General features: G+C 45.5%; 1 protein-coding gene across 2 annotated transcripts in view; it reads left to right on the top strand.

Annotated features, from left to right (window-relative positions):
- The first annotated feature begins 12,449 nt into the window (after window positions 1–12,449).
- EIF3J (eukaryotic translation initiation factor 3 subunit J) overlaps window positions 12,450–12,616 on the top strand; it is a 45,465-nt gene continuing 45,298 nt past the window's right edge. For both annotated transcript variants that reach the window (XM_075896799.2, XM_075896798.2), the window contains exon 1: window positions 12,450–12,608. In XM_075896799.2, coding sequence (XP_075752914.2) covers window positions 12,584–12,608 — 25 coding nt within the window. In that variant the 5' untranslated portion in view covers window positions 12,450–12,583. The remainder of the gene's footprint in view (window positions 12,609–12,616) is intronic.

Below are 12,616 nucleotides of genomic sequence, written 5' to 3'. Positions count from 1 at the left end.
CATTCCATAGCAGCACCAAGTACTCCTTGATGGCAACTCTATGGCTGGACTGGTAAACCCTGTAATAGATGCCTTTATTCAACTAATAATATTCAAAATGATTGAAATATACCCGATCTAGATAAAAGATGCTTAACACGATAACATGACTAGGCATAGCCTGGTATCGATATTAAACCTCCTACCAATTTAAAAACAGTAACCAAGTCTGTCTACTTGTTTTCCTACACAAATTCAGACTGACAAGTTGAGCTTCTACATTCTCAGCAGGTGCAGAGAGAAACCAATCACAAGATTGTTTTTATTCCATTGATAGTAAGGCTTTGAAAACGGCAGCATTTTTCTAGTGTGTAAACTGTACATATATATGTGGCAGAGGGAAACACGCCATCCCAGTGCTCTGCAATGATTCTGATTATATAAAAACAATTAACCCCTCGTAGATTTTTTTAAATGACTTAAAGATGGACAAAGAGGTAAATTTAATGCAGGAGCTTTGGATCGGTCCTGGTCAGAAAGGACCCAGCTGGAGCGATGAGGTAGGCCATAGGGGTGTTAAAATGTATTTAATTATGCAATCTTGTAACTGCGAAAACTTCAGCATTTACATGGCTATATGAGGGAGGACAAGTGGCTCCCACTTGCTGCCCATGCTGCTGCCAGTGTATTAGTGACAGCAGGGTGGGAAGGAGGGAGCCGGTGTGCGTGGGGAGCTGGGCTTTAAGCCAGATCCCTGCATGTACTGGCTCCCCTCTATTTCCTCCCCCCACACTGATTCTGATACACTGGCGGCAGCACAAGGGACTGTGTGTAACCATGCATGCTAACCTTTGAATCCACGCTTGTTGGTTAACCATGTAAATGATGACCCTTTCATATCCCTAGTAGGGCAGTGGTTCTCAACCAGGAGTACCACGTATCCCAGGGAGTACATCAACTCATCTAGATACTTGCTTCATTTTGCAACAGGCTACATAAAAAGTACTGGTAAAGTCCGTACAAACTAAAATTTCATACAATGACTTGTTTATACGCTATACACTGAAATGTATGTATAATATTGGCATTTGAATTGATTTATAAATATATTGTAAAATGAGAAAGTAAGCAATTTTTCAGTAATAGTGTCTGATTTTGCAAGCAAGTAGTTTTTAAGTGAGGTGAAACTTGGGGGTGCACAGGACAAATCATTCTCTGAAAAGAAGAAAGTAATCAGAAAAGGTTGAGAACCACAAAGGTAGGGTAACAGTTAATTTTTGTTGGCCAGTTATCTTCTCTGGTAGGATACGCTTCCTCTTTTGGGAGACAACTATTTGGTAAGGGGAGAAGATGTGCCTCAATCTCTCCCCCCTTTTTAAGAGGGAAGTAATTTTAATGGATTAGTGTCCCTTTGTCTTTAATCCATCTCTGACTATACAAATTTATGTCGGATTGTAAGAGTGAATAGTGCTTTATAGGCTAGAAGAAAAATGAGGGCTTATAATCTATATAAATATGTGAGGACATGTATTTCTTCTGAAAGAAGAAATAATAAGCACTGAAGTTATTCATCTGAGTTTAGGCTTCAACATGTCTGTCAGAAGCTAAAGGGATGAACTCAAAGATTGCTTAGACTAATAATGTGTCATTCCAGACTTACACTTTAGTTCCTGATACTGAATATTTAAATAAAAAACAAAAACCTAAATGAACGAATGTGCATCTGATAGCAAATAGCACAGGTATATAATTTTCTATACTGTAAATTAAATCTCTTGTTATGCTGTTTATATTTTTCATCACTGGCTGCAATCAGCTTTAAATAAAAGAAAAATTAAGCATTGATAATATTGGCAACTTTGATGATAGCATTATGAGTGCAGCATTATTTGTTGTTTTACTTCTGTCCCAGGACCCAAGAACTGTTGACATACAAAGAAGTTGATCATACACGTGGTTGTGAAGAAAAGCTTAATATGGCCCGTGTGCAATCTAAATGCTGGAAAGCTAGAATGCAAATAAAAAGAATCCCTCTTTTTTAGTCTCATGATTTTTTAGTCTCACGATGATCATTTGGAATTGGCAGTTCTAAACAAACTCTCAAGCAACCTATCGTCCTTCCCCCACTCTACCTAGGTTTTTTAAATGTGGACACATGATTATAGTGGTTTTGCAGAAGCAGTTGAAGCTGAGTCAGTGTCTTACAGTAGGCTATCCATACTCTGTATTTTATTTACAGCAGGACAGCTGGCACACGCCACTGACTCAAATGTTAATTTAAATTCTCATTTTCAAAGACAACGCCCAACATGTTCTTACTTTTTTTTTAACTTTCAGTTTGCTGGGCTAAAAAAAGGGAATGTTTCCTTTAAAGAAACCTACAAGAAAGATGCCTTAATCCTCTGCACATAGGATGTAGTAAAAAGATAGTAGGTAGCTGTTTGGAGGGAGAGGGTGAGTAAATTGTGTTATTCCTTCTATTATAATTGGGAAAGAAAAGATTGGTCACCACATATCCAGTAAATATATAAAATCAAACTTGAGATGTGTCTTTTTGTTATGAAAAATATCCTGTGTGTGGTACAAAAGAACAGAACGTGGAATGGCAGCATTTCCTGGCAACAGACACCCATCAGCACTATTCCAGAAAGCAAGTTACGTTAACACTAGAGAAAAGTAGACCCCTCTTGGAGACATTGAGCAAGGATCATCGTCTCCTTGTACTAGGGCAACGTAAAGACATTTGTATATCCGTATACAAAGATCTGAACACATTTTTTAAAAAGGCCCAGTTCAAATTAAATGGAATCATAATTTTCTTTTATCAGAAAGGGATTAGGAAAATATTTGTGTACAAACAATGGAGAAATCCTAGAGCATCTAATCTGAAACACATTAAAATGTAGCTATTGCATTCAGAGCATATTATACAATTGGAAAAAATGTAGAATGTTGAAATTTTAAGAAGCATCCTGATCTGGTGTTTCATCTTGTTTGGGAACATAAAAGCAGTAAATAATCTGGAAAAGCCCATTTTCCCTTTTTAAACATTTCATTGGATATCAGTGCAAGACTTACACCTACAGCTGGTGGGAAAATAGAAACTCTTTCATTTTCATGTTTTTGAAAAGAAACTTGAATGGGATGAAAGGGTGAATTTGTTTGCATTACAGAATTTTTACAGAAAATTCCTTTTGGGAATACGAAAAGAGAGGTTGGTTTTTGTTTTCCAGTTGTCCACCTGGAAGGTTCTTGTGAGTTCCACTGGCAGAAAGAGAAACTGACCAGAATCTAAGTGGTTGCTGGCTGCTGAGTGCTCTAGCTTTCTCCACGTTCTCCCCCATCCCTGGCTGTCTGTCTGAGCGGTAGCTGGGCTGTGGAGGAAACAAAAAGCTGGGTTCTTTAGCTCCCTACCTGCAGCCTGCCTGCTGAAGAGTATCCAAATGGTAGGAGGCAGATAGGTGGAACACTCGGTTATATTGGTGTAGCCAGTAAGGCTAACCTGCTTGCTTTCCTATGTATCTTTTATCTTATGAATTTCTTACTTCCTTATGGTTTTGATTATTTGTTTTATTATAATAGGTTTAGATGAAGGTTATTTGGCTGTAATGCAAGGAATTTACAGGCCACATCCAGTATGCTGAGCTAAGCAAAGTTAGTGTACATGGGACCTTCACCTAGAGAGATGGTGAGTTAAACCATAAGGTCCATGTATGGTTGGGATCTTTAACACAGAGGATGTGTTAAAGCTGATTGGCATAGGGGCTTTCCTAAGTTCACATCTTTTAAAAACTTAACAGGTAAACTACAACCTGTCACTTTGAAATAACCGAAATAATCTTTTATGACAGGAATAACAAATGTGTTACCTAACCACAAAGGACCATGGTAACAAATTGACATATATGATAGTAAGTTGAAATCATTGATACACTATCCTATATGAAGAAGAATAAGTAGTCCTGTGGGGGGGAGGGATAGCTCAGTGGTTTGAGCATTGGCCTGCTAAACCCAGGGTTGTGAGTTCAATCCTTGCAGAGGCTATTTAGGGATTTGAGGCAAAAATTTGTCAGGGATGGTATCTGGTCCTGCTGTGAAGGCAGGGGACTGGACTCAATGATCCCTTCTAGTTCTAGGAGATAGGCAATCTCCATTAATTTATTTATTTATAATTTATTAGGTCAGCATTTCTCAAACTGTGGGTCCTGACCCCCCGGGGGGTCAGGAGCAACTTGGAGGGGGGTCACGGTATCACAAGTTTGAGAATCCCTGCATTAGGTCATGAGCTTTTGTAGGCTAAGCTCACTTCATCAGATGAGTTGGAGTGGAAATAACAGAATCCAGGGTATATATAGCAGAAAAAGAAGTTACCTGTCAATGGTAGGAGCAGTGTTAATGAAGATATTTAAGTCAGGCTGGCTGTGTCCTATTCATAACATTTGATGTGGAAATGTGAATATCATAGATGGAGAAAATTGCCTTTGTAATGTGTTAACCAGTTAATATCTTTATTGAAGCTTAAATGGATAGTGATGAACTTGTAAATGAACTCCAGTTGAACAGTCTCCCTCTGTAAGTGAGTGATAACATTTCTTTGTAGAAGGATGGCTACTTTTAACTCCATTATTTAATGCCCAGGAAGGTTAAAATGTTCTCCTACAGATTTGTGTGTGTTACCATTTCCAATGTCTGATTTGTGTCCATTTATTCTTTGTCACAGAGACTGTCTGGTTTGGCCAATGTAGTATCTGCCATATATATTGTGTGATGGCCATTGGTGATGATGGGAAAGGTGAGGGTGATGAGGAAGATGATGGCTGACACTTCGGGTTCTTCTACAGGAGATGGAAGTGCAGATGTACATTCCGTAGTATCACTATCTTGCTAAGTTGGAGTGTTTGTGACTGTGTTAAATGTATTAATAAACTACATTTGTAAATATACAAGAGTTCCTATAATGTGAATGTTGCAACTGTGCACATCAGGGTTCCCAACTATAAAATAGTTTGAATAATACTGGGCCATATCTTGGGACAAGGACCTGTCAACCCTCAAAGTGACAACTGGGGTTTAAGTAATTTATATAATTAATACACAATCTAAAGTTTGGGCAACAGATTTAACAGTATTAGTAAATCTGTTATACCAGTAAAACTTTAAATTGTAGATCAGGTCTTAAGTCATTTCTGCTTTTATCATCACTACAGACTAACTCTTTTGCCCACGCAGGGCATGAATCAGTGAACATTGAGTTCACTAAATTGCACCTTATTTCCTTCCCAACAGTTAAATTAGCATCAAACTGTGTCATCTTCTTACATATATTTTAGAAACATGCATCCGTCTGTGAGACCATTTGTTCAAGAACGCCTCCTAAACAATAAGACCTAGAACCATCAAATGTGGTATACAGCTTCCTGTCATAACTTAAAGCAAGGTAAGGTTTGGTTGTACAGAGAATGGGGTGTAATGAACCCCCCCCCCCATTGCACATGGGCACATAAAACCATACAGAAGAGAATCACCAGGTAGGTGAAAGAGGCTGGCAATTTGTGTGCCTCCCCAGTCCAGGACTGCCCCAGCCCTGAGCCTCCCACACCCATACGCCCTTAGAGAAGACTGGAGGGGGCCTGAGGCTCCCCTACCCCAAATTCATTTGGAAACATTACTGGCTGTTCCCCTTCATCAGGGAGTGCGGGGAAAGTGCAGTTTGTTGCATTCCTCACTGTGGCTGGGAAAAGCAGGGGGGTAGACAAGCCTGGACGTGCCTTAGCTGGGGAACATGCACCCCTCCCCCATGTGTACCCACAGAAGCTGCAGTAGCCATGGAGAGGCGCTTCTCACTTGGCTCCAAGCTGCGGCAATGACAGAGAGCTGGGGTTATCCTCTCTCCCTGGGCAGCCTGCAAACTGAACCCTTCATTCCCAGCCTCACCCCCGAGTAAAGATTTAACTGAAGCATGGACATTTTCATTTTATTTTCAGAAAAACCCAAAAATCGATTTAAGGACCCAAAAAATGGTGAGTAAATCTAGATGTCAATAAACAAGAAAGGCTGGGATTTCCTTTCACTGCCAGCATTTGGAAATTACACCTCATACTGAACATCGTTTAAAAACGAAAGAGATTTTGGGGTTGTGGTGAATGGTCAGTTGATCACAGGCTCACCAACAGGACGGATTAAGGGAATTGCTGGGCTCCGGGGTCGCTGGCTGCTGCTGCAAATAGGAAATACATTTTTAACGCTGTGAGTGTTTAACCTTGGAAAATTTGCCACGGTTTGTGGTGGATTCTCTTATCGCTGGCAATTTTTAAAACAAAGATTTGGTGGTGGTGTTTTTTTAAATCTGCACTAGGAATTATTTTGAGAAGTTTTATTTCCTGTGTTATACAGGAGATCAAATTAGATGGACTCTATTAATCTTTATTAAACTTCTAAAACTTTGGAAAACCCTGTGTGTCTATTTTTATCATCTCTGGGAAATCCAGAAAATTTAAGATTTAATTAAAAAATGACATATGTGCTGCGTAGCTGACACCCATGCCAGGCCCAGGAGCAAAGCTGGGGGGGAGAATCAGCTCTTGGCTCCCAGAAGGGGCATGCCCTCAAGTGGAAGGGGCGGGGCAAGTGCACCACACCAGCCCCCCATAGTTTTCAACACTACCCGGAGTTTAACACCTCGTCCCCAGTCCTGAGAGCCAACCAGAACAGGCTGCGTAGTGCACCAGCAGCTGCTCCAGTAGTAATGGCTGGGAGACTTAGATCCTTTAGACTCGCTGGCTCCCTGGGGGTGGGCCTGTATGTGTGTCAGTCATCTTGCTTGACTCCCTTACTGTAAACATTTCATGTTTACTGCCACTAATCATTCAACATGTACAACCAGCCTCCTTTGTAAGTCTCTTCACATTAGCAAGGGTGCTGTGACAGCCTCATGCTATTATTTAAGGGATTACCAGGGATAGAGAACTTGGATGTGCTGATGCATTAAAATAACTTTGTTTTTTCTCTCCTGCTAGGAGCATTGAAATCACTTCATACAATTATCATCCAGCTAATATCCAGCAGGATTGTGGATAAGTGGCTCATACTGCAGCCAGCTTAAAAACTCCTCTTCAGATTGCCTAGTGGGTTGCTGTGAGATAGATCAAGCAAATCCCTGTTTAGGGATTTGACCTGTCAACTCTGCAGTAAGCATAGCTGCTTACTTAAAAATGAACTGGCATATTGTCATTACTGTGACGGCGCATTGGGGTCCCCTCCGATCCTGCACCCCCGTAGCAGCCAGAACAGACTCCGCCAGCCGGTAGGGTAGAGAGGGTTTATTGCTTCTCCAGGGTATAACACAACATAGACGTGATGTGGCTACAGGAGTCAGGGCCAGGATGCCTCAGATCACTTGGAATGGGGTGCTTAGGCCCTTAAACTCCCAACCCTCTGCTTAAACTGTCCCCTTCCTGGTTTCCCTCAGCTTAAACTGACCCTTTCCCGGAACACTCACTTCCTTTGTTCAGTCCCTGCCCTCAACCGGTAGGACCGGTTGGGTCTCTGTCTACATGACCTCAGGTGGCCCCCCTGCTGGGCAGTGCTTACAGACACAGGCCAGTAGGGGTCACCCACAGCCCAAACACAGCAACCAGTGAATGCCTGCCCAAAGAGTGTACTGCCTGCCCACTACATCACAATTACATCTTCCCATTAAACAATATACTGTTGACATGAAGCCATTGTTTTATTCCTGTTCTATCACTGTATTGAAGTAGAATGGGCTTCCAGCATTAGTTAGTCTGTTGTTATAACTCCAAATTGTTTATTAGCAAATCTAGTGTTCATGAATGGTGCCAGAGAGACAGTTTTGGAGAATGAAATCCTTCCTTTATGAACACAACACACATCCCATAAGCAGCAGCCATGTAAATGTTGCCATGCTGCTTTGAGATGGAAGTAATTCAGTCTCCATGACTGTTCATGGATGGCCTCTCTTTTGAGACTGCAAATAACTATGGTTGGTGGTGCTCTGCATGAAATGGACAGATGTCTGGCAGCAATTAGATTGACATTCCCTGAGAAGTTAAATCAATAGAGCCAACCTGACTCTGCCTTAAAGACAAAGAATCAGACCCAGAGAACTATTCTGGACTGTAAATTCAGAATGCTCTCACTAAACCACAGGACCTAGCACCTTGTACCAAGAATAATTACCAGCATGCTGAATAGATCGTATCTTTGCTGGGCGCCAAGCACTGGACCAAAGACCAAGGTTAGATTTTGTCAATGACATCTTTATTTGCCATTGTCCTAAATCCATCAGACGGTATTCAAGTCAGGGTAATGACGAGCTACCAAAAAACTAACTACTGTGGCAAAGCTCCGGCTGTGCCCTGAGGGTCTTGCATTTCTAGCCAGTTGTTGAAGCAAAATACAGGACTATGTAGCACTTTAAAGACTAACAAGATGGTTTATTAGATGATGAGCTTTCGTGGGCCAGACCCACTTCCTCACATCAAATAGTGGAAGAAAATAGTCACAACCATATATACCAAAGGATACAATTTAAAAAAATGAACACATATGAAAAGGACAAATCACATTTCAGAACAGAAGGGGGATGTGGGGGGGGGAGGTAAATGTCTGTGAGCTAATGATATTAGAGGTGATAATTGGGAAAGCTATCTTTGTAATGGGTAAGATAACTAGATTGTTGAGACCGAGGCGTAAAGTGTTGAATTTTAGCATGAATGACAGTTCAGAGGATTCCCTTTCAAGTGCAAGTATATATGGTTGTGACTATTTTCTTCCACTATTTGATCTGAGGAAGTGGGTCTGGCCCACGAAAGCTAATAAACCACCTTGTTAGTCTTTAAAGTGCTACACAGTCCTGTATTTTGCTTCAGCTACAACAGACTTACACGGCTACATTTCTATCACTAGCCAGTTGTTGTTTGCCTCACAGGCTCGCTGTGACCCTGCACACTAGAGGGCCTTTTCTAGAGGCCAGGGTCACAGCTTACTTGAGCCATCCTGATCATTGGCAAAGTTACAGGATTGGGATGAAACCCCTCCATAATCCAGGCATCCCTTTCAAGGAACAGACCCTTTTAGTGGTGTGGGGAGGGTTCAGGGGAACTCAGGTCCACCCGCTACTCTGGATTCTGGCCCAGGGACCCTAGGTAGTGGCTACTGTCAGGGCTTTAGTCTCTAGCCCTAATACAGCAGCCTTTTCCCTGGGCCAAGTCCCCAAATGCTCCCCTAGTTCCTTCTCCCTGGTACTGAGCTAATCTTTCCTGCTTCAGCCCAAATACTCTCCTTTTTGCTAGGAATGTTAACATATAGTTGTTTAAAGATTAACTGATAAACCTGGGCTTATCGTTAATTCAAACAGCTGCACACACACACCCCAAAGGGGGGCTGGCAGAAGCCAGTGCCGGCAGGGAGCCTCCACCCCCACTGCCTCCCACAGAGACAGCAACGCAGGGAGCAGGTGGGAGCTGGAGCTCAGGAATAGTCATCTTAATAATAAACCTTCACATCCCTAATCTATAGAGGTGCTGGCTCTGGCTAGCTGCCCAAGTATGCACTCAAGGACTCAGGTAGGACTGTACAAACTCAAAGCTAGCCGCTACTTGTGCTGCAATCACACCACCTGACTGCTGTAGATAATAAAGGAGAACACGCATGAAGCTATGTTGTAGCCGATGCTTCACAGCAGCCTGTGCGCCTTGTCTCCAGACTTTTCAGCCATGCTAATCAGAACATTTTAGTGAATGTGCTCGGACATCAGACCTTTTACCCTAGTCTAGGCAAGGCCAGAAGAAACCCAGCAGAGAACCCTGCTGCTGCCGCCTTCCCCCATCAGGCAAGAGCTCTCTCTCCTAGCCCCAAAGCTTGTCAACAGAGGGACCCAAGCCCAAAGAGAATTCCCCCACACAACCAGACACCTTTCCCTGTGGAATCTCAGCCAGAGACCCCCCCCTCACTTCCCCTAGAGATCTTCCCTTCAGTCACCCAGCCACAGTCCCCTGAGATGGCTCCCTATCTACCTCAAGGCCCACAAAAGCTCATGATCCTAGATATCTAGGGTACCTTGTCTCTAAGGCTGTGTCTAGACTGGCATGATTTTGCAGAAATACTTTTAACGGAAAAGTTTTTCCGTTAAAAGTATTTCCGCAAAAGCGCGTCTAGATTGGCAAGTGCCTTTGCGCAAAAGATTTGCTTTTGCACAAAAGCATCCGTGGCCAGTCTAGACGCGATTTTGCGCAAGAAAGCCCCGATCACCATTTTAGCCATTGGGGCTTTTTTGCACAAAACAGTTCTTCCCTGTCTACGCTGGCCCTCTTGCGCAAGTATTCTTGCGCAAGAGGGCTTTTTCCCAAGCAGGAGCGTAAAAGTATTTGCGCAAGAAGCCCTGATTTTGTACATTACAAAGTCAGTGCTCTTGTGCAAATTCAAGCGGCCAGTCAAGATGCACCCTAAGGGTATGACTGGAATACGTTGTTTTTTCAAAAAAACTGCACCTGTGGCCACACTACAATCATGTTCTTTCAAAATTAAATCAAAAGAACGCAGGGGTTTTTTGATATTGGTAAACCTCAAATTATGAGGAAGAATGCCTTTTTAGAAAGAGTTCTTTCGAAAAAAGGCATGTGTGGACGCAGAACAGGGACATTTTTCGATAGAGGCAGCAATTGAAAAAAACACAGGCGCCCTGGTGGCCATTCAGTGAATAGCAAACAAGGCTTTCTTCTGAGAGAGTGTCCATGCAGTCTGGATACTCTTTTGAAAAAGATCACTGTTTCCATCTGGTTTTGAGGTCTGGATGCTCTTTCCAAAGAAGCTTGCAGTCTAGATGTACCCTCTGGTACGACAAGACTGGTGGTTGTTTTTTAAGTAATGCCACGAGCAGTTAACTGCTTTTGCTACTTCCACTCTAGCTCATCTGAGGAAGTGGGTCCAGAAAGCTCATGACCCTAGACCCGTGGTCGCCAACTGGTCGATCGCGATCTACTGGTCGATCGCGAGGCGTCCTGTCCGCCCTGCCCTCATTTCCCTCCCACCCCCGAGATGCCCCACTACCTACCTCAAGTGAAAATGGAGGTAGTGTCGGCTTCCCGGGGATGGACAGAAGTCCCGCAGCTTAGCGCCACTTCCGGTGAGTCCAGAAGTGCACTAGCTGCTCTGCTGGGTGCACTGCGGGAGGGAGCATCGGCTCCCTGCACCGCACAGGAGGGGTGAGTCAGCCCCGGGGGAGGCGCGCCGGGAGTTTCTCAGCGCGCGCGGGGGGAGGGGGTGTTGGCCCCGGGGCAGGTGTGTGCATGAGGGGCTTCCCTGCACGGGGGGGCTTGGCCCCAGGGCAGGCGCGCGCGTGCGTGGAGCTTCCCTGTGCGGGGGTGAGGGTGTCGGCCCCGGGGCAGGCGTGCGCGGGGCTTCTCTACGCCGTGGGGGGTCGGCCCGGGGCAGGCACGCGCTGGTTTTCCTGGCGGGCGGGGAGGGTAGGAATCCTGGGAGGAGGCAGATGCAGAGGATTCTCTGCCTCCACTGGCACCCCACTCCCCAGCCACAGAACGCCATCCCCACTCCCGTCCCCACTCCCCGAACGCTGTCCCCACTCTCCTGTCCCCAGCCACAGAACTCTGTCCCTATTCCCGTCCCCACTCCCTGAACTCTGTCCCCACTGGCACCCTGTCCCCTGCTGCAGAACCCTGTCCTCTGCCCTCCCAGCACCCTGTTCCCTCTCCCCTGCCCCCAGCCACAGAACTCTGTCCCCACAAAATGTGTAATTTTAAATTCTTGATTTTAGACGTAAATAGCATGAATAAAAAACAGACCATTTATTTCATAACTATAAACACGTGATTTTAATTGTTTGTATCGCATAATTTAAAAATAAACTTTATCAGAGTGTGTAAGGGCTGGGGATAGCAAGTGATGGACAGGAGGAGACGAGAGAGGGCGGGGCTTCAAGGAAGGGGCGGGGCGGTGGATCTTGGCTTGGTCTGTCATTTAAAAAGTGATCTCGGGTGCAAAAAGGTCGGAGAGCCCTGCCCTAGGCAGTGGTTGGTCTCTAGGGGCTGCCTGCCCCGTGTTTGTAAAGTTACAGATTAACAGGGCTGCCCCCTGAGCCTCCTTTCCAGAGCCCCACCCAGAGCCCCCCCAACCATGCCCCCCCCACCCATGTCCCCCCCACCCAGAGCCCCTCTTCCCCCGTGTCCCCCCACCCAGAGCGCCCCCCAACCATGCCCCCCCCCACCCAGAGCCCCCCCACCCATGTCCCCCCCACCCAGAGCCCCCCTTCCCCCAAGTCCCCCTCCCCCATGCCCCCCCCGAGCCCCCTCCCCCTCTTTCCCCCCAGACTCCTGCCCCGACCCCCCACTCCCAGCCCCCGCCCCTCGAGCGCGCGAGCCCAGCCGCGGCCCCGCGCTGCCTCCTCGCGCGCTCACGCGGATCCGCCCGCGCGCTGCCCCGCCCTCCCTCGCGCCGGGGGGGGGGGGGGGGCGGGGCCTGTCCGTCCGCCGCTATCCCGGCGTGCCCCGCGCTCCGGCCGACTGGCGGGGACGCTCTCGGCTGGGGCTGACTCAGCCCGCGGGAGGCGCCTGTTCCGCGGGGCAAGATGGCGGCGGAGGCGGATTCCTGGGGTAGGTGC

Source organism: Pelodiscus sinensis, chromosome 14, assembly GCF_052426305.1.
Source record: "Pelodiscus sinensis isolate ZL-2025 chromosome 14, ASM5242630v1, whole genome shotgun sequence".
Lineage (NCBI taxonomy): Eukaryota > Metazoa > Chordata > Testudines > Trionychidae > Pelodiscus > Pelodiscus sinensis.
This window is presented reverse-complemented; position numbering and strand designations above follow the sequence as displayed.